At 31.5% G+C, this 22447-nt stretch overlaps 2 protein-coding genes across 2 annotated transcripts in view; one reads left to right on the forward strand and one right to left on the reverse strand.

Annotated features, from left to right (window-relative positions):
- The window catches only part of LOC124372009 (luciferin 4-monooxygenase-like), a gene marked incomplete at its 5' end in the record, with an annotated part of 39909 nt that extends 18911 nt beyond the window's left edge, over positions 1-20998 (reverse strand). The window contains 2 exons of the mRNA XM_046830384.1: positions 20120-20310; positions 20806-20998. Of these exons, the coding sequence (XP_046686340.1) occupies positions 20120-20310; positions 20806-20998 (384 nt within the window). The remainder of the gene's footprint in view (positions 1-20119; positions 20311-20805) is intronic.
- LOC124372010 lies at positions 7726-9393 on the forward strand. Its single transcript, XM_046830385.1, has 2 exons — positions 7726-8439; positions 8804-9393. The coding sequence occupies exons 1-2, from the start codon at positions 8269-8271 to the stop codon at positions 8987-8989; spliced, it is 357 nt and encodes a 118-aa protein (XP_046686341.1). The 5' UTR covers positions 7726-8268; the 3' UTR covers positions 8990-9393.
- Positions 20999-22447: the final 1449 nt, after the last annotated feature.

A 22447-nucleotide genomic window follows, 5' to 3' on the forward strand; every position in this document is an offset into this window, starting at 1 on the left:
AACTGGACTTATAACCATCAATGGTAATAGATGTTTGGTAATTTTGTTGTATTACAATCACTAGTACACTCAACAACATATTTTAAGTTTTTTTTATTTTATACTAGGAAAGCAAATTTGTAATAATAATTAGTAAAGATGGGAAATGAATATTTCTGTCATACAAATTTAGTTATTAAAACAAATATAAATGGCATGATAAGTTCTTAAACCATGTTTTGTATTAATATCTTTAGTTTAAGTTTAGCAATATAGTGTCTCAGCAATATCTTTGTCTGGAAATATTTTGAGTTTTTAATACTTTTTAGGGTTTTTTAATGGCGTTCATATATTTATACGTTATATACCTAGAAATCTAAACTAAAATTTATAATTTCTGTTTTCTATCTTATTATTTGTAAAACTAAATTAGTTTTAGTAAATATGATCAGTAAAACATAGGAAATGAATAATTCTGTTTAAAAAATGTTTAATAGTTAATAAATATTAATCAGGCGATAATTCTTTATACTGTTTAGTTTCAATAAAATTCACATTGTAATAATAAAAATAAATATTTTAAATTTTTAAGCTTTTCAAACAAAATTTAATATTAATAGCTTTATTTTTTTACTAAGCAATAGAGTAATATAGGGCCTTAGCAAAATATTTATGGCTGTAAGTATTTTTGAGTTATTAATATTTGTCTAAGGCCTTAGTTTATAGGAGCATATTTATATATTTATATTTATAAACCTACAACTCTAGACTAAAAATGTATAACTTTACGTTAAACTAAATAGATTTCGTAAAAACGTTTTGCTGACTAATTCTTTCCGGTGATAACAGAACTAACTGCTAAGGTACTCCAAATCAATGGTTTAAATAAACTTACTCAAATCAGGAGTATGAGGCTGATCCCTGAAGCCGCTTGGATCGTAGTCAGGATCGCTGTCTGTATCGTCTATAGCTGATGACATTTCAACTTCACTTTCTTCTTGTTCAAGAAGCTGGCGAACAGTAGCTTCATTGACTGGAGACCTCGATGGCTTTTTCTTATTTACTTTGATAATTCTAACCAATTTTATAACCGTAAAAATCGATAGAAAAAGCACTTATAGCAGGTGTAACGCACTCCCAACATTTTAAAACTTAGATCAAACACATTTACATCTTGGATCACTAATAACTGTTTATTACATGCTGTCTCATAACAAAACATAGAAAGTTAACTATATAGTCGGATGTTCCACCACTACCCCACTATATATTACCATAACGAATAACGCGTAATGATGGACCCCAACGACCAACACCCCACGACCATACCACTGACTGAAGGAACTAGGCATACAGCAGCCACCTAGCGCGAACCTTGGAGCGGATATTATCGTGTCTGCATCACAGTCCCCCACCCCCTCCTCATCACTCGCGACGTGACCACGTGTACTATCAGTAACCAAGAATACACGGCGACACCGTTGATTAGTATGACTGTCTGTATTATCACCGAGACTCGCTAGCATATCTCTATCTCTGTAATAATTATGGCCTGTTAAGTTTTCATAAAAAGTTAAGTATTGTTTTTTAAATATTGGGAGAGTAAAAAAGAACTGTTTTGCTATAAAAACATATTAAATTTAAAAATTAGCCTATATTATAATTTGAAATATAGTAATATTTTTGTACAAATAAAGAAATGCAGGAAATTGTGGAAATACAAAGGTGGAATCTAGATTGAACTGCAGATAGGGAGTTATTCCTTCTTTTCAGCTTATCATTCAAAAAGAAATAAACATTAGTTTCCTCACGGGGACTAGGGTAGTGAGATATCGCATATCCTTTTTTTTTTCAAAAACCATTTATGGGCGATTGCATTGCTACGGTGTTACATTTGTACAACCTTATGTGCTTTTATACAATCATAAAAAGGTAGATTAAATTGATTTTAAAGTGTATCAAAATACTTCCTAATATATATTTAAGATATTTAATTTTATACATAATTTACTGTATTAGCAGTAGAAAAACATGAAAAACTTCTATTACGAGTGTTACAAAACCTATCTTTCTGAAGAGAGCCAATGTCTGGGTAAGTACTTTGGAAGTCCCAATAGGGATTCAGTTTACAGACTGGTAGCTATGTTGATTGTAGCCCCTTTGGAAAATGTTAAATCTAATGCACTTTTTCTACTTTATTTTTAGTCCTATAATTCTGTGATATGTTTCATATTAAAGATATAAATGTATTTTACGCATCCAAAGGCTTTGTAGTTTTTTTCGGTAGGTTTGTCAGGTTTTTGCGAAAATTATTTGCAGATAAAATTAATTTGTATTTATTAACAGACATAGAACAAATCAAGTAGGCAAATAACACCCTTTCTTAAAAACAAATAAAATAGCATGTCGTGTATAGTCTGTAAATATATAATTACTCTGCAATATTAGGACCATTCTTGAGGTACGAAAAAGAAGTAATTTCTATTGTATATGCCAATAATAAGTGTACGATCAAATATGCTTCATAAATAATTAATCCCTTATATGGTACTTGCAGTTAACAGTTTCATTTTTTTAAATCAGGGACACAATGAGCACATTATTTTTAAGTGGCAGTCCAAAACACCTGTTTAAATGTGTATAAATTATTATACTGATTATTCTTGGCCTTGACAGGGGATTAAATACAAAAACTATCTACAGTTTAAGCCAAGTCCATAAATATATTTATTAATGGAGTTATAAGTGATTTTTCATAACCAGTGGGGCGTAGCCCGCAGGGATGTTCGAAATAGGAATAGACCTAGGAGTTAATCAGAGACTAAGAATATCCATGTAAAATTTCAGTTCAATTGGTCCAGTACCTTTCACGTGATTGAACAACGTAAACACAAATACAAAAATATACGCTATTAGATTTTTATATAATAACATAGTATAATGTATTTTTTTTATAAATCATCCTGAAGTGATTAGAAATAAGTTTTTTGGGATACTAACAATATATGTGAACAAGAAATAAAGTAATAATGTAGAATAATGTAGAAAAGCGTTAAATAAATATTTGTACATAACAACATTAATATAAGTCTGATATTTCACAAATATTAACCATCACGTAAACACACATATATATGACAGCCAGTCTAAACGTATCTTATTTGAAGAACAGCGTCGTCAGGTGTACACTTCCAAAACCCCTCGCAGATCGGAAGTTCCTTTTGATAAAGAACTTCCGGTGAGTTGCGAACTTAGCAGATTCTCATGGGAAGTAAACAATCCGTACTAATCTTAAATTTATTTCCTGTATTGTACTCACAAATAGGAAATAAAGATTTAGTTAGTTTTTAAATATAATTAAAGGTATTAGTTCTATATCATACCATGGTTATGAAATACAATTTAAATTTAGTAGAGCTGTGTACTTGTCACATGTAGTATAGATTACTATTATTCATATTGATACATAATTACCGTTCTTATTAGTCCATATAAAATGTAACTAAAATTGTTTAAATTCCTATGAGGTATGAGTAAAATGTTGAAATCAACACATGAGAGGTCACATGAAGGCCATTTGTTCACTTTTTATATTTTTAAATTTTAATTCAATAGGAAAACCCTTATAAAAATCCTGTGACTGATTTAACTGTGTCTCAGAATATGTTTATATTTTTTACAGTAGATTCTGTAGTAGTTTAAGAATGGAAATTAATGAAACAAAATATAATTTTTTATTCTAAAAAAATTAATGAAACAAGGGGAGACTCATCTCTTCAATGGAGAATTCTAAATACCTATAAGAACTCCGTTGACAAAGTGGAACTAGATAACGGAGTATTCTTATCTGATCCGTCTTTAGTAGCTGACACAATTAACAATTATTTGTTCGAAGTACAGTCAAGTCAATATGAAAATTGTGTCAATGAGCTAAACGTAACACCTAGGCTGACGTCCTTTTTTACTTTTCCTACAAATGAAAATGAAGTGTTGCACGTAATTATGAAAAACAAAACATCTTCAGGTTTTGATAATATAAGTGTAGCATTAATCGAACTTATTGCACACATAATATCGAGAGCAGCGAGTGCGTGTTGGTCAAACTGTCAGCGCACCACTGCCCGTCAAAACAGGGGTGCCGCAAGGCTTTCTCTGCCACTTTATTCTTGATTTTTATTAACGATGTATTAGAGAAAAAAATTTAATGCAAAGATCAGTGCATTCGCTGATGACATAGCTTTTTTATACTGTCAAACAAATAGCATACACAATTGTTACGGAACCAAATTAATGAAGATCTTTCAATTTTGAAACATTGGTGTAAATTAAATAAAATGTTAGTAAACGTTGAAACAACAAAGTATGTAACACTCGATTTTAAAGATTTTAACTTTTATTCTGATTTAAAATTTCATGAATTAAGTTATACGGATAACATAGGAGACTTATGTAACTGTAAATATATTACAAAGGAAGACAATTTTAAATTTTCTTGGAATACTTTTTGATTCAAAATTAACATGGAAAATCATATAACAGTCTTGCAAAAATAAACTTAAATCCAATATAAGAAAATTTTATTTTTTGTGAAATTTCTGTGATGACTGATTGTTACGAATTCTGTATTTTGCTTTGGTAGAGTCAAGCCTTCAGTATGGAGTTGTTTGCTGGGGAGGGACGTATAAATATTTAATAGAGAGGTTAAGAGTCATACACAATCATTTTATGAGAATAATTACGCACAAAAGAATACGAGAGAGCTCCTTTCCTATTCGCATTCAATTTAAAATTCTACCACTGCAACATTTGTTTATTTTTAAAACTCTTATGCTGTTTTACACTAGAAGTGGTAATTTAGGAACAACGGGCTTAAATTATCCTACCAGAAGCACAGACCGGCGAATGTTCAGAACGCCTAAAGTCAACAAGTCAATACTAAAGCATTCTTTTCTTAACAATGGCCCAAATATTTTTAATAAATTGCCTTATAACATTAAAATGTGTGTGAATGTTAGATAATTTTGTAGTAAATTAAGAACGTTGCTGTTATTACAAGAAAACTGTGACTCATTTTACAAGAAATAATTTCCCCCTATAGTTTATAATTTGAGTTATTATATAAATCATGTGTACAAATAAATTAGTATTTAATTAACATAAAGAAATATGTAAATAGCAAAGAATCATGTATTTTACTTGTGTACATTTAACATAATTTCTAGTTTCTAGTTGAGAAGGAAGGGTTATTGAGATATATTTTTTAGTTTGTAAGATAAAGATTGTAACAAGGAAAGTTTTTTTAGTTCTGTTGGTGATTCATGCAGTCCATTATTAATCTTGTAGTGCAGGCGCCACGGGGAGCAGCCCGGCTAATATCTTAAAGAATCTATAGACTGGACTCTGATAAAAAACCTGTTTTATTTTGTTATCCAGTGACCACACTACTTGCAAAAGTGGTCAGTCAATTCCGAGTTATTATAATTATGTATTGATGTACATTTTATGTCGGAATAAATTCATTATTCATTCATTATTCGTTATTAATATATTCATATACTACTTTAAATTATCTATAAATAACTGTGCTAATAAAAACATGTTAAAAGTTCTATACAATTTACTGTAATACTTAGATTATGTGGGAGGTTATGCGAGAACAAATACTTTTTCGTATAAATAAAAAAAATCTATTAGTAGGCTACTTCAAAAGAAAATAAGTATAATAAAACAACAACTTGTTAAATGTAGCCTAAATTGAATTTATTATAAGTGAGTGATTGTAAATTTCTGTATCAGACAAAATTGCTGAATTGGTAAACACAATTTGTATTAATTTGAAAACAAAATGAGTTAAGGACTAACATATCTTGTAAAGATGTATATGAGAGAAAATCATATGAGTTCCCTAGCTGCTGATATTGTTAATCATAACATTACTACAGATATTTGAAATTGTGGCAAGCTGCCACGGGTGCGATCTATTGCGTGCAATCATTACTTTGATAATTTAATTTAGAGAACAGTACACGGGTATCGGTAAGAATATTTTGGTTGAAATGTATATAAATTCTTCGCCCATGATCTTGTTGTGAATTCAACGTTTAACTGTATAATATATACCTGAAAATGGCCAAATAGATAACTGTAAATACGAATAATTTCACATAATTTACTTTAGCCTAAACAAGTAAGACAATTAATTAATATGGTTAAATGTTTCAAAGTTTGGTGCGAACTCGATATTTACTTGTATACACATTCAGGTATGTAATCCCCAGCAATGTCTAGTACAAAGGGAAAGAATAAAAACTTTCCAGGAAATGAACCAAATAATGGTAATGCTGACCACACTACTTATCAGAATGAAAGACATCCCTTTGAGGTCTAGTTTTATATGCTTAGCAATATTAAGTATAATCATCATTACATAATATAATGTAAAGTAACTTTTTGTGTTTGTCTGTTTGTGCATCTGTACTACTCAACGGATTTGATACGATTTTCACTGACGGCTTCGTTACAAAATAGGGGGGATTTTAGGTATGATACATCAATTATTGAAAGTTGAAAAAAGTTTGTATGGTGCGAAAATTGATATTTTTAGCTCTTTAATTGTTATTACTGACTAAACCTTACGACTTGTAACAAAATAATGTACTAAGAAACTGTACCTTTCAAAAAAGCCTACAAAAAATTCTGCGGTAGCATATATCTATATCCAACAATGGCAATGTGCCATTTCTCGCTCTCCCTCGCTCGAAGCGTGGGAAGTGTGCAACAGAGACTGGTTGTTTAATGTATCCATCATCGCTAATTGTAATGATTTGTAATGTAATGTAATATTTTTAACACGTTCATATCTCTATTTCATAAGAGTGTTATTATTTTTTTAAGAGAAGTACAACACGTTTAGTTTGCAGATTTTAACTACTTTAAAACCTTTTATTTCATTCGATGTTATTGTTACACTTTGCAGTAAGCTTCTACCAAAATTTTAAAAGTGAGGTTTTTATGATGTGTATTACAAATTTTTTCAGGAAACAGAGTTAAATTATTGATGACAAAAGTTATTATATTAATTTTTATAAATGTTTAGATTTTAATTTCTATTTTTTCACTGTCACCTGGACTTTTAAGCAATTTCCCGTTATTGAAAACAAAAGAATACAATGTGATAGTAATGAAGAGGGGAGTGTTAAGACATTATGTCTAAAGACTAAAACTATTGTATACAATTCTCTCACGGTCCGATACCTCAGACTATCCGGAAGACCTCGCGGAAGAAAAGTTTTATTGAAATTCAGAAGAAAAAATAACTGTATAATATCTCAGTCTTAATTCCATCCAAATAATACCAACTTTAAAAACCCTGTCGGTGGTGAACAATGTGGAAAGCCTTAATTGCCTAAAAAGAGAATTAAATTGTCCTCATTTTGACTTAACGGAAGCCATTTTCGAAGACATAAAGAAACAGCGGAGATTGTGGAGATTGATGAAACCCAAATTTATATGCATATATTAGCCTACGTTATTGGTTTCAAGAAAGAGGGACAGTACAGTAATTAACTAAGTTAGTGTGGTGTAATAGAACAATGCAGATTAGATTGTACGTTATGGAGAAATATAAAATTTTATCAAATATTTTGAAGAATTTTGAGTTATTGATATTAGTTTGAAGCTTTTCAAGATTAAACTATAATTTTTTTGTATGAATAGGGTTAATAATCTTCACATCTGTTGTGAGGACACCCTGATGAGTTGAACAAGAAAGTAAAGATAGGAGATAGCTCAAAATAAATCTTTTGATAAATAAAGAAGAGAATTAAAAAAGTTCAGTTGTGGTGCTTCAAACGCTCGTTTCTTGGTATACTGGACGAAAGTTCTGTACGTCAGAACCACACTAGCGTAACTCCAAATTTTTCGATATTCTGGTTTTGAGCATTCTGTATATATTTTTTTCTGCTTTATAAAGCCATAACAATGTAACTCCTTAAAAAAAAACCTAGCAGGAAATAGGAGTGTTTGAAATAGCTTAATTCCAAAGGGATGTAAGAACCAGAACAGCGTAAGGTCACTTAATATGTTATGGTCCTCACAAAAATTTAAAAAGTACAGAGCGTAACTCCAGCTGGGGAGTTACGCTACTCTGGCTCAACTTTATTGTTGCTAGAATGGTTGATACAAACAGCTGTTTTATTTTCTAGAGTAGTTGTGCATGTCTCAGCTGATTGGTCGAATGTGAAATTTACATGAATTGATGCCCTAACCTAAACTTATAGTTTCATCAACATGAGCAGCAGAGCGAAACTTATTTTACAATTAGCTTTGGAGGACAATGTAAATAATTCTCAGCAATTACTATTATTACCAGAACAAACTACTAAAGAAAACAATGAAACAAACGTCTTAAGCTTGTCTTCGATGGACACAAATCCTGCACCCTCATTGACATCATTACAGGTAAGCTTGGTTAAAATATACTTATACAATTACTTGTGTTGCAAACCAATTTTTTTACTGTTATAACTCTTAGCCCTCATTTTTTTCTAACAACTGGTATTATTCTTTTGTTAAACCTCTGGGTCCCAAAACTTGTTAAAAACTCTCCAGCAACTTCATCCCTACCACTTATAGGGTTAAAACACTTATTGGTAATCAAATTGGTATAGATTGATAAATCTGTTTACAATACTGGTGTGAGTTACTTTCAAGTGGCTGAGCCTATCCGTACAAAATTAAATTATAAGCATACCACAACAATAATTATACTATTAGCCTATTTTCACTGAAGGTCGTAAAAATACAATAAATTTATATTTTGCAGGCAGTTGATCCGTTTGTTCTTCTCAACAATGAAAATGAATATATAATGGAAGTCGAATCAGAAAGTAATAAAGAATTCGCTACTGATGAAAATATTGTTTGGAATGATGGTATTACCAACCAGGATTTTCAGTCATATGATATCTCCTTTTCATCGCAAGGTAAGTGTTCATCAAGAATGTTTTAAACTCACTACTATAAAAGACTGCAGTATAATAAGCGACCACCCGTCGAATACCAGTATATCGATAGTCAATATCGAAACTATTGAGTACATAAACATTCGAATTATAAATATTTAAAATTAATAACATTGTCATCTGTTATTATTTTAGATATTACAGCTGAATTAGACTGTGAATTGAAATAACTATGATGTAATTACCGGTAGGATATTTTGGTTGTGGTAGATAATCACGAATATCGATACTACGATTATATGAATAGTCGATATACTGTTAATCGACTCATGGTCATTTATTATATTGCAGCCCTATAAAACCATTCACCATGATGGGAAAGTTTTGTAAATTATAGTAGACTTGTTTTTTGTCATACTACACAAATAATAGCTATTTGTATACTTAAGCTTACCCATGAAGTGAGTGTTTTTTCGTTCTTACAGATTAAGTGTGTTACAAGTACATTCATACGTATATATTTATCTTAATTTTTGGTGCCATATACAACTAATTCACATTTTTAAAGCTGCTTTGATGATTGCAAACTGCTAAAAATATGTAGTTTACCATGCTTGATATTGCAATTTTAATCTCAAGTTTGACATTCGGCCTTCTTTTTTGTAGAGACAAATTTTTATGTTGTACAAAATGTGAATAAAATTTCAATAAAAACAAATGTTTTGTCATACTAATTTACAAATGATTCTACCAAGGCTTTCATACATTAGTTCATACTGGACCTAAAAATGTGATGCTTAAACACTTCTAATTATATATACTTTAATTATGATCTTCAGCGGTTGTGTTTAATCAAGTTTTAAATTTATAATACCACATTTATAACCGATAATTCACAATTTCATATTTTTCAGGCCTAGTTGCTGAAGAAGAGGATAGTCTTCAAGAATTGGCTGTCTCTGGTAATGCAGATATCCCATCACCAGGAACTTCTGTTTTTGTCATCTAACGTAGATGACACTGATATTGATAGCACATACTGTCCTCGTTTCAACTCAGAGTCAGAACTATCTACTGATGAGTCTATAGTGAGTATTCCTAGAGTTGCTTCAAAGGTTTCAAGTGACAGTACTTCTTATGTGAGGAGGAGCCAAAAGATAGCTCAAGACAAAATTCTACTGGTTCCTTACACTGATTCGGACACGGAGGAAGAAGCAAACAAAACCAATCCTAATGTAAAAAAAGGAAAGAAGAGGGTGAGGAATGAAAACAAATGGAAAAAATGTGTGAGGAAACAGCTAAGAGTTAGTGGAAAAAACTATCTTAGTGCTAAGGGAGCAGAGATTAAAGCAAGATCTCTGAAATCTCCTTGCAAATCTACTTGCCGTCTCAAGTGCTATCAGCGCTTTACCAAAGATCAGAGAGAAGGTAATATTTTCAGATTTTTGGAGAGAAGACAGAGACTGGGATTCTAAACGTCAGTTTGTTGTTTCCTGTATAAGCAGCAAGCCTGTCGCTAGGTCCAGGAAGAAAGATGGCTCAAAGGGAAACCGGGCTCAAAGTAATAAATTTAGTTTTTCAAATAAATAGTTGTGAAGAAATAGTCTGCAAAACATTTTTCCTAAACACTCTGGCTATCTCTGAGATGTTTATGCGAATATCACAACAGAAAACAAGCAAGACAGGAATGGTTGAGCCTGACCAAAGAGGTAAACATGTACCTGGAACAAAAATTAAGAATGAAATAATAGATGGAATTAAATCTCATATTTCAAAATATCCAGCGTATCAAAGCCATTACAGCATAGAACGTACAAGCAGGAAATATTTGGGCAATCACCTCAACATTAACAAAATGTATGGACTGTATGTTGAAGAGTGTAGAGAAAAACAAGTTAATCCTGCAAAGAAGTGGTTGTTTAGCAAAGTGTTTAATGAGGACTTTAACATGGCATTCAAGTTACCAGACAATGACACATGCGATGTGTGTGATGAATTTGAATGTAGATTGAAGAATAAACAAAATTCAGAAGAATTGGAAGAGATTAGCAGGAGACACCAAGAGCATTTAGATGAGGCTGCGTCCAGATATCGTTTGAAAAGGGAAGACAAACTTCATGGAAAAGAAGATCACAAAAGCAAAGTAGTAATGGCTGACCTTCAAAAATGTCTCCCTACACCTAATCTTACAAATTCACAAAGCTTTTACCTAAGGAAACTTTGGACACTAAATTACACGATTCATGATCCTGCAAACAATAAGACCTGGTGCATGCTATGGGATGAAGTAACAGGGGGTAGAGGTGGAAGTGAAATGGCCTCTTGTTTTTATGCTTGGGCAAGTAGAGATATTATTGAAAGCGGAATTGAGAAATTAACCGTCTGGACAGACAACTGTAGCGGACAAAACCGTAACATGAACATGATTTTAATGTATATATGGTTATTGAAAACTAGTCCAAACTTGAGAGAGATAAATCACAAATTTTTGCTTCCAGGTCACACACATATGGAAGTAGATGGCCAACACAGTATAATTGAAAGAGCCAAGAAACATATTTCTGGCAACACAATATATACATGTAATGATTGGGCAAATTTTATTGCTTCCTGTAAGAAGAAAGACCCCTTTGAAGTTAAGAGAATGAATTTAGAAGATTTTTCTAGATTTCATGGCCATTGTGAAAGGCAGAAAATCTGCTTTCGTAGCAAGAAAGAAAAACACTGATGGTGAACCCTTTTTGATATCTGCAACTGTTGTGGTTGCAACTTAGATCTGACAAAGTGGGTGTTCTTTTTTACAAAACTAATTTTAAAAATGACACGTTCAAAGAAGTTGACCTAACCAGACGATCTCTGAGAAATCAAGAAGTTACAATGCCTACAACCATCCCTCAGCTAAGACAGAGCAAAAAGCCAATCAGCTCACAGAAATACAGAGATCTCATGACAATTTTACAATGGGTACCTAATGAGTATAAAGCTTACTTTCAACTCCTGCCCCATGGAGAGGATGCGGGAGACTTTCCAGATGAAGATTCAACGTCAGTTGAGTTATTTAAAAAAAATATTTATCATCTACCAATGAATTTCATGTTTTAATTTTTGACTTAACCTTACTTATGTAAACACATTAATAAATAAGTATTATTAATTTAGATGTATATAAAAATAAAAGCGTATCTTAAATATATGTGTTTTTTATTTTGAACCATAACAGCGTAAGTCCCTTACCAAGCTATTAAAAAATTTCAAAAAAATTATTAAACCAAAGTCATGAATAATTCACCTCTAAAAACATAAAAAACATAATGATTCATAAAAAGTCCAAGCCATAGAATTGTTACAGTAAAGAAACATATGTTCTTACAAGTTTTGTGCTCTCCTGTAAAATTAGTGACATGTGAGTTGCGCTAGTCTGGTTCTGAGGTACAGAGTTTAGCCTGATCAACTTAACAAAGTTATATTTGCTTAGTGGCGCGCCAACACAAAATTCGTCAATTACCAAGGTAACGGAGTGTGTCCGTCCCGACCTTGAACAGATAGATAACGTGGTAGTTTGTTATCTGTTGCAATGAAGTAGGCGACTGTATGACGACAGCTGAAGTACAAAGTTCGTCCACCTAGCGCTGGGAGTGATGAGTCACGAATTATAAGTTGAGATTAGGACATCATGGACTGTTTAGCGGAGTGCAGAGTTCAAGACAGATAACCGAGTTCAGCTCTGTGGGAGGATTTCTGTGATTTTTCTATATTTTTGAAGAGGGTTCTGGTTTTCGTTCCGGATTGTACGTCAGGCAGACTGCACGTTAGATGTGAACTAAGATGGGTTTTATGTTGGCCTTTAAATTTATAGTAAAATTTAAATTGTAACATTTTGTTTTATATCTAATACTTAATATTTGACACGAATATACAGTTAAAAGTTCATTAACAATGACGCTATGCGTTTTTTTCGTTATAAACAGAAAAATATTGTTAAAATTTTAGAACATTTTGAGCTAGTTGGAATTGGTACATTAATTCAGAAGCACAGTCCAGCGAAATTTCATTTGCATAGTTCTTGCCGACTGGCCGACTGTTTCAAAGGGGGTTTTGTTCAGTGTCAAATTCTGGCCACCTTATGTTTTAGGGCATTTGTAAGGTAGATGAATACTTACGTAATAGCTGAAATCTAAAACGGCGTAAAAAATATCTGTTTTTCCTTAGAGAATGTACTTACTATATAGTGTTAAAAAATTGAACATAATAAACAATGTTTACACAGAACAGTTAATTACAATTACATGCTCCTTTAAATTTTTCACACTTTTACTGAACAAGATGGGATTTTTCGCTATTTTAAATACCAGTGAGGAGTAGCTCGGATGGATTTCGAAATAAAGGCCTATATTCATCCCCGGGACCGTAAAAATGTCCATGTAAAATTTCAGTACATTTCGCTGAATAGTTTACGCGTGAAACCTAAACAAACAAACAATAGCACTTTCGCATTTATAATATTAATTAGGATGTACTAAAGTTGTTTTCGATAGCGAAATTCTGCAAAAAATTCTTGAAGATCGTGCATGAGTTTCAATTCGTCATCTGATGATGACGAAGAATATCGTTTAAAATAGATGATACTTTTCTAGGTTGCCTTCAAAGGGTTGCGACTGATAACCATATCATTTATGGAACGGTCGGATTTTACTCTGGAAATGCGGTTTTATGTTCAAACTTTTATAAATTATAATTATTCTTCAATTCAGTTGTGCTCATGTCTGCAAAACATAATCAAATTGAATTCATTGTTTGTGTTTTATAATTTTGTGATGTAAAAATTTTTGGCTTTTATAAACTGATATTTTTTTGTGGATTACTAAGGGGAACGCTCTGTTAAAATGTTTCTCAACATCAGTTTTATTAAAAACACTGTTCCAATATTTGGATGCAATATTTTTCTTAAGTTTTATTTGGTTGTCTCTAGAAAAACTTTTACTTTTTTTTGTTAACCATGTTTTCTACTAAGAAACTGGTAAATAAAAGCATTCACCGTGATCAGGCAAACTAAATTGGACAGTTTTGTAAATTTGTTTACGTAAAAGACATTATGAAAAATGTTATAAATACGGTGCCTCCTCTTTTAAATCTCAGGTTGATACCTGTAATAGTTTGTCGACTGTAACAAAAAAAGATATCGAATTAGAGTATTTGCTTGACGAGTAACAACATTAAAATCTCCAAATATAATAGATAGATTTTTGTTGGTTTATATTTGTGAAACAATAATTATTTAATTATTATGAAAGTTATTTGCCGATCGTTAACATGTGTTTGTGCCGCACTTTGTGTATGAAAACCTGTAATTATATAACTAAAATAACAACATTTCGGGCTTTGTAAATATTGAAGTAAATTAAATTTAATATTTTCTGCCTATGTTTGTTCATACCGGCCCGCGCTCCGTGTGTATAACACGTCTGTGAGTGGATGTCAATCGCTTGACTGTTAACAAAACACGATTGCTTATTTCATGTGTAATGATTAAATGTGTAGTTTGTATATGCAGTAAAATATATAGTCTATAAAAATATATGTTAATGTAAATGCCAATTCCTTTTTATTATGGATGAAATGGTTTTAAATTAAAAAAAATACGCACATTACATATTATTTAAATAGTAAATATACGCTCCCATTTTCAAATTGATGCTGGAAACACAATCAAATTGCTTTTCTTGATTCTAAGCAAAACTTTTGACTACTTAGACCAGATATTATTTGTGGCACTACTAAATTAAATTAGGTTTTAATAAAAATAACACTGTTACAAATTTTTACCACCTTAAAGTGATTCAGAAGTAGAGTAGCGTCAAGGATAAATCCAACAAAAGTGCTTGAGATTTAAAAATTAGTATTTTATTGTTGGTGTTTTCATTTTAATGAATAACCAATAGTCCCCACTGTACTTAAGAAGAATATCACACCGTGCAGCAATATACGAGTTGTTCTGAAAGACAATGTAATTTTAAAGTTGTGTTCCTGCCCTCTCAGATAAGTCTCATTTATCACTTCACGTGATGGAGTACAGGATTGATTATTTACTAAATTAATTATTGAAACTTTATATAGTACCGTGTAAAAGCCTTCGTGTCCTGGATAATGCCTACATTAATATTCAAAGCCTTTGAGACCAGTACCATGTGCGTAGCTTATTAACATTACAAGATTGTAGCCTGTGCATTAAATTTTGTGTATTAAACTCGTACAATAAACGTTTCTGAAAATGGTCAGTGACATGAATATTGTCATATAAATAAATAGTGTCATTTGTATTTCGAATTTAACAAGCAGCAAGTAAGACCACTTACATTGTTTGATTAACCGTAAGTAAATTACCGTTTAAGTACATGCCTACAACTAAATACTATTTTAAAACTTATTTTAAGTTATTATTATTTAACAGCAGTAAGTGTTTTAAAAAATCATCAATGCTATTCTTTTACTCTATTAAAAATATAAGTACATCAGAAAAGTGTAGTTATTTAATGGAGTTTTAAATGATACGTGGATATCATTTATAACTAATAAGTGACAATTTAGTAGTAGGTGAATTGGATACTGGGGGGGGAAACTAATGCCCATTCTGTTCCAGAAGTGATCAAATATCACATGTTAGGAAATTGTATTGCTAATTCCAGAGCTACAGGTTTCATATAAAGCTAGATTAGCCTGAGAAGCGTACATAACAAAAGATCCCAAAAGATCGTCATACAATAGAGTTTTCGTAACTAACAAATTTGGCTGCAAATATTCACATGTTTTGATAAGACTCAATGATTAATGTTTTGTTTTACAACATTTTTCAAATTTTATCAAAAAGTATTTTTTACAAAACAAATTATCTAGGTGTTTCATTTTGATAGTACAAACAGTTTCGCAAATTGCTTATGTACATTGTTTTAGTATACCGACAAAAATTTGTCCCGAAATATCGTGTTTCACTGAAGAGCAAGTTATACGAGCTCTTGTTTAGCATCCTTTTGTATAAGTATATTGCCTCCTACCATTTTCATAGTAAATAAAATAATGTAAACACAAATTATTAATAACAGTATAAACAACTTAATATCAAGTAAAAGGATATTGTAATAAATGGCTACAGGTAATGTTTTAATGTGATTCAAGTAGTGTTAATGATAGTTAGGTACGTTTATTATCATACCAATGTAAGATACTCGCGGCACGGTGCGGGGCGGGCCGGGTGCAACATGTCTAAAATGTACTTCGCTTTATCTGCACCTTAATTTGTTTTTGAGAAAAGCATTGTAGTATACATATAAATATATCTAACCCTGTAGCATTGCTAATTGATGGAAACAATAAAAAAAAGTTTTTTGACTATATTAAATATATTTTACATGCATATTGTTTACACAAACACATCTACATTAATGTTAATTACATGACTTCAGTAATAAATCATTCTTATAATAGTGAAGAAGTTAAAAATAATTTATAGATATCAAATATATTCCTTCTTACAATAAAAGATACATAAGTTTCTTTTTATTTGGAGATGACAAAAAATATCTGGCCTCATAGATTGATACGCACAAGGAAAGCCAGTTAGTTAGTAATATATATTGCCTATCTAATTAGTATATTTAGTCCCCGGTGTGTAGAGTATTATTATACAGTTCATAAAAATAGGTGCTAATAATCGGTTTTTGTAAGGGTTAAGGAAAATTAATAAATTTTTAGTACACACCTTTCTTCAAGACAAATACAACAAATACTGTGCGACAAGTACTGTTTTTTTTTACTGTTATTACTTTTTGATTAATGATGTGTTAAAATGGAAAAAAACTTAAATTTTTAACACAAAGCTGTGTTTTCTTTCTCCATAATTTTTGATTGTCACAATCCACAAAATAAAATATATTTGTCTTTCACTCTAATACATGAATGAATATTGCCCAAGTAGTAAAAATTGTTTCAGAGATGATATTGGAGTATGTTTTAATGTGGTAGACGTTTGAAGTGACATTTTTAGCGTGTGAGAGAGATCGCCCGGGACCTGGCTCGCTCCGTCTTTAGAAGACCAAACTATAACCTAGTCACAAGAGTATATTTAGTGGTACATAAATAAACTTCAGAATTTTATGAAGACAGCAGTACCGATTACTTGATGAATTGAGTATAAAAATATTTTTAACAAATTTCTAAGAGAACAAATACAATTAAATCAAATAGTACATTGCTACTTTAGAATCTGCCAGATGTAGTGTTCAGGAAGGTCGAAGGAGAGAGAGAGAGAGATAAACAGATGGGACAGATAACTTCCGGGAACTTGGAGTGGAGGTGGAATGGGCCAGCGGGCTGCTGCTTATCGCAGAAAACAGGAAACGATGATGCTCATGCGATCTCGCGGTCAGAGTCTGCTATACTGTTGCAAGTTCAATTTTAAAGATGCGTTAAGAATTGCGGCCGCATTCTTAATGATAAATATCTATCTACGTAGTAAGAGAATGTTTACATATAAACACTACCATAGGTTGGTTAGAAATCTAGAATACCTAACATTCCTGTCGTATGACATTATTTATTTATTGGCGTATGTATACTACACGCTCTGTGAATAACGCAACAGGCTAAATCAATGTCTACGTGATGTTTGGTGACGGATCACTTTTGTTTAACATCAAATCTCACTATTAGGTGTTATGTAACACAAACCGATTCGTACACAAACCAAGTATTCAGTCGGATCAACAGAATGCTCACGTACGCTGCTTTATAAAATTCAAAAGAAATAGCCGTATTAACGAAGCTCCCTGAGGTGTGGCGTTAAAATAGTTTTCACCCTGCAGTTCTGCCTCCTACGGCCTCAAAAACATTCAGTATGAATTATAACTACGTTAAGGCGTTCATTGTCAAATAAACCATATCATATACAAGGCATGTCCAATATTAAAATCTGTGAATTTGCTTGGTCTTCTGCATTTATGTTACAGATTTGACTTCTTCATAGTATATGAGTTTTATTAAAAGTGGTGATGACTAGTTTCAATCATGTATATTTGAGTTCATATCCAATGTAATATAATCATATATATAACATTGAGTTTAATCCGAAAAAAAACTATTATATCAAGATTTGTAAAAGGACTTTCATAACAAATAACAGTCCAATTCAGATAGGTGTCAACCTCTCAAAACATGTTTAATATTAAGATATTAAGACATCGTTGTTAAGACATTAGTCATAGAGTATCTATAACATGGTTTTTGTATAATCCATATTAACACTCTTGTCAGCTAAAGTAACTAGTTGACAAGTTTTTGTCTCTACCCAATTCGAGTTCTTGGGTAATTTATTTCATCCTAAAAGCTTTGGCCTTCTCTATTTAATTAAAATTGTACCTTTATCTTAGAATAAACCATAAAAACACAATGCGAAATTTCGTTAAAATCACGAGTGTATACTGTATATAATTTCCCGTAATAGTGTTCTGAAAATTGTTTTCGTGGGTTTCACCTCAAGATAGTCTGGGCTCAATAACTAGACATTTTAGCAATTATTAAAAAAGTTAGACAAACTCAGTATCCACTTGGTTTTACAGCTTTAAAACCAGACACACATGTATTTAAAGCTCTTGCTACAGTAAAGTGTTTAGCGAGTCATTTTTGGTATTTATAGTTTAAAGTTTAAATAACAGTATTAATTTAGGTGAGAAATAATTTTGTACATACTTGATCCCTTTCTGACGACTCAGAACAAATTATACATTCACGCTACCATTCTGAGGAGCCACTCATCAGAATAGGACAATCCTCAGAATTGGGTCGTTTGCGTATCTATATATATATATATATATATATATATATATATATATATATATATATGTGTGTGTGTGTGTGTGTGTGTGTGTGTGTGTGTGTGTGTGTGTGTGTATAAAATATATTAAGGTAAAAATTAAGCTTGATACTCCTGGTGAATTCCTTCACCATATCACAAAGTGAAGGAAGCACACCAGTATCGAGTGCCTAATGTGCAAAACATTCACACATTTCTTCATGAGTTTTATAGCAATGTTTTAAGTAATATTTCTAATATGCATTAGATGTTTGAACTTTTTCAACAGCGCAATGTGTAGTAAAAATTAAATATTATTTTTATCTATTAATAAACTGCATTACACTACTGCTCAGACACTGTGAGCTTAATATTTTCTAAATTAGTTATTTAAACAAATTTTTCAAACTCTTTTGCATAATTGCAACTGTCAATAGCTGTTTAATGTCAGATAAATTTGGATTATGTTTTCATAGTTTTTCTAAATCCTGACAATATTATAAATACGAGAATGCCTTTATTTGTTCCATTTGCTTCACACGTAAACTATTCAACCGATTGTAATGAAATTTTACATGGAAATTCTTACGGTCCTTGAAATGAATATAGGCCTATTATTATTTCAAAGCCCCTACCGGGCTATGCCCCACTGGTTTTTAAAGTATCAAAAAATCCCATCGTGGTCTCTAAGGTTGTGGAATAATAATAAAAAATAATTAAAAAAGCATGTCTAATGTAATAAAACTGGTCTGTTTAAATATGGTTTATTATTTTCAGTTTGTTAATATTTATGTTGAGTGTGTTTTCTAAGTAAAAATAAATATATATCACGCCGTTTTAAATTTCAGAGATTAGGTAAATACTCATCTACCTTAGAAAAAGTCCTAAAACATTAGATGGTCAGAATTTGACAGTGAAATCTCCTTTTGAAGTTCGCTGGACTGTGCTTTTGAACTAATGTACCAATTCTAGCTCTAAATGTTGTTAAATATTTCATAACCTTTTAGTTTATAAAGAGAAAAGTAAATAGGGTCATTGTTATGTACTTTTAACTTTATATCTTTATCAAATATGAAGTATTAAATCTAAAAGACAGTGCTACTTTTTAATATTTACTATAGATTTAAAGACTGATATTAAACCTATCTTAGTTTACTTTGACATAAGTAGGCTTCTCTGATCTATGATATACATTTTCTTAGTAAAATGTGATATACATAGGCACATTTTAGTAGTAAATTATCTGACAGGATAATAGTAGTTATTGATTCATAGTAAATAGTTGCTAGTGTTTTAGAAATATACATTTTTAAAATTTAATTAAAAATGCTTATACCTTGTGCCCTCTGAAGTTGATGAGGTCACATACCCGACCCCGTAGATACAGATTGCCCTCAGGATCAAAGTACCCAGCGTCACCGTTCCGGAAGAACCCATCGTTGTCAAACATGGAAGAGTTGAGATCCGGCCTTCCCCAATATCCTGGAGTCACTGCCAAGGTTTTTATCCAAATCTCTCCAATAGTGCCTGGACTCACAAGGTGACCCTTCGTCGTCTAGAATCTTCATGCCAGAAGAGGTAAATTGTAGTTTTATTAATAAGGAAAAATAACGAGTGCAAGTAATAACTTAGTTTCATAATGATACAAAAACGAACATATAAGTTTTATTTTTGTTTACAGTAAATGAGTAACTGATTACCATAATTTCATTTCAAAGATAAAGTATAAAATAAAAGATTATTGGTGGTCCACATGAAGCTTTCAATTAATTTCCCCGAAGGATTAACCTGATACGGGCTAAAGAATCATGTAACATAGTTTTGCTCCAACATCATTTGCCTATTTAATACTGCTTTGTATCCATATATATCTGACATTTTTAACACTTATTTATCACTAGAGTGATATTGCGTTTGCTAAAATCCTGAATATCTGAAATGATTTATAAATTATTATAACTATAACACTTAACATGTTCCAAATATTCCTATAAAAACGATAAGTTTATAGCTGTTATGTACCTTGATTTTCAAACACCTGGAATAAGTTTCCCACAGGATCCTGATCTGTCATCACCCTCAGGAACCCCCTGTATAAGCTGCCGTTATAAGTCCACATTCGGTTGAACCGTAATGCGGTTCCCAATTTAATACGGCCGCCCAATACCTTAGTCTCAAACTCTTTAAACAAAGAGCCCAACACAATTTTCTCCACCTGAGTACAAAAGTAAATATATATCACTGTGATCGATAAGTTTTATATGATAAATTAATAGAGCTAATTCGATTTGTTATTTGGCTCAGGCCCGGTCAAAACAGTGAACATTTTCAATTAAAGACACAGATATTTTTTCTTCTTACCAACAAACACAGTTTTTAAGTGTTGTCAAGTCATAAAAGTTTCATTCAATGAAGGCTCATTAACGTATGATGGCATAGAAGCCGCCCCGGTAAACCATATCGTCACCTGTAGAAGTAAACAAAATTATTAATTAATATTCGCCAATAAGCAAATAAAGGCTAAATATTGTCTTTATAGAAAGATAGAACCTAGGAGCCAAAATTTGTATTTGTATAATTAAGTGGCCTAATATTATGAGATATTAAAAGAGTAATTTGTAGTAAAAAAATTCATTCATCATCTATAAAATTAATTTTTATAGGGGTCGAATTGGAAAAGTATTAAAGCAAATGAAATTAACAAGTAGTTATTTTACACGTCATATTTTTGCTAGGCCACATAAAACTAACCATTAGACACTTAACTGAAAGTAAAATAGAATCAGCTTTTCATGGTAAGACCATCTATTCGACTAAAATGCCTGATTTTACTCCCTTTTATCTAATGGATTACACCATAGTACTAGGTGTCCGTGTAACATATCGCTTTGATTGCATGCAAAGTTTCAGATCTAACAGATGTTTTTACTATCAAGACGTTTTCTCGAAAGGTAGGTACATATATATAGCCAGAAAGGAATGCGTCATTCTTGAATCATTTTTGCCTACGTAGAAATTAAATTTCATGCAAAATATAAAGTCTACACATAAAATATTATTTCACACGTTAAATAGTAGTGTTCAGATGATGAAATATGTATGTGTTGAGGTAGTTACACGTGCTATGTATCAACAAGTAAAAATCTATTATGATCTTCGGACTCGTTTTTATTAAACATTTGTTTATTCTGTAACTTTTTCCTTGATATCCTGGTTATCGAAAAGAACAATGTAAAAATGTTTGTTAACGCTCAGCCAAACTCCACGGAGTAACATGCAACATTCAGAGATGTCTATTTAATTGAATTTACATGCATATATCAGATTTATAGGCAGTTTACATTCGAGATATTGTTTTCGCAGGCATATGGATAGAAAATAGATAGGACGATTTTATAGCCTCTCGGTCAAGTGATAAGCTTCGCTAACACTCAGCCAATATTAATTCATTATAGAGGAAAATAATCGTAATGAACTCTTTATATTCTGTTTTGTCGTGGATGAAATCATCTCATCCGTTAAAATTGTAGTTGATTGACACTAGTATAGTCATGTGCTAACTCAAACTGTGTACATAGGTTTGATTCATTGTTTGTATATTCGTTTAATATAATCTTGATTCAAATTCTTCGTTTTTAGAATTTGGATGTTGAACCACGAGTCC

This window comes from Homalodisca vitripennis, unplaced genomic scaffold (assembly GCF_021130785.1).
Source record: "Homalodisca vitripennis isolate AUS2020 unplaced genomic scaffold, UT_GWSS_2.1 ScUCBcl_2400;HRSCAF=7123, whole genome shotgun sequence".
NCBI classification, from domain to species: Eukaryota; Metazoa; Arthropoda; class Insecta; order Hemiptera; family Cicadellidae; genus Homalodisca; species Homalodisca vitripennis.

Excerpts from the sequence above, each read along its gene's own strand:
- LOC124372010 (XM_046830385.1), top strand. The coding sequence starts at position 8,269 with ATGAGCAGCAGAGCGAAACTTATTTTACAATTAGCTTTGGAGGACAAT. Across the intron at positions 8,440-8,803 it reads CCTCATTGACATCATTACAG|GCAGTTGATCCGTTTGTTCT; the intron begins GTAAGCTTGGTT and ends TATATTTTGCAG.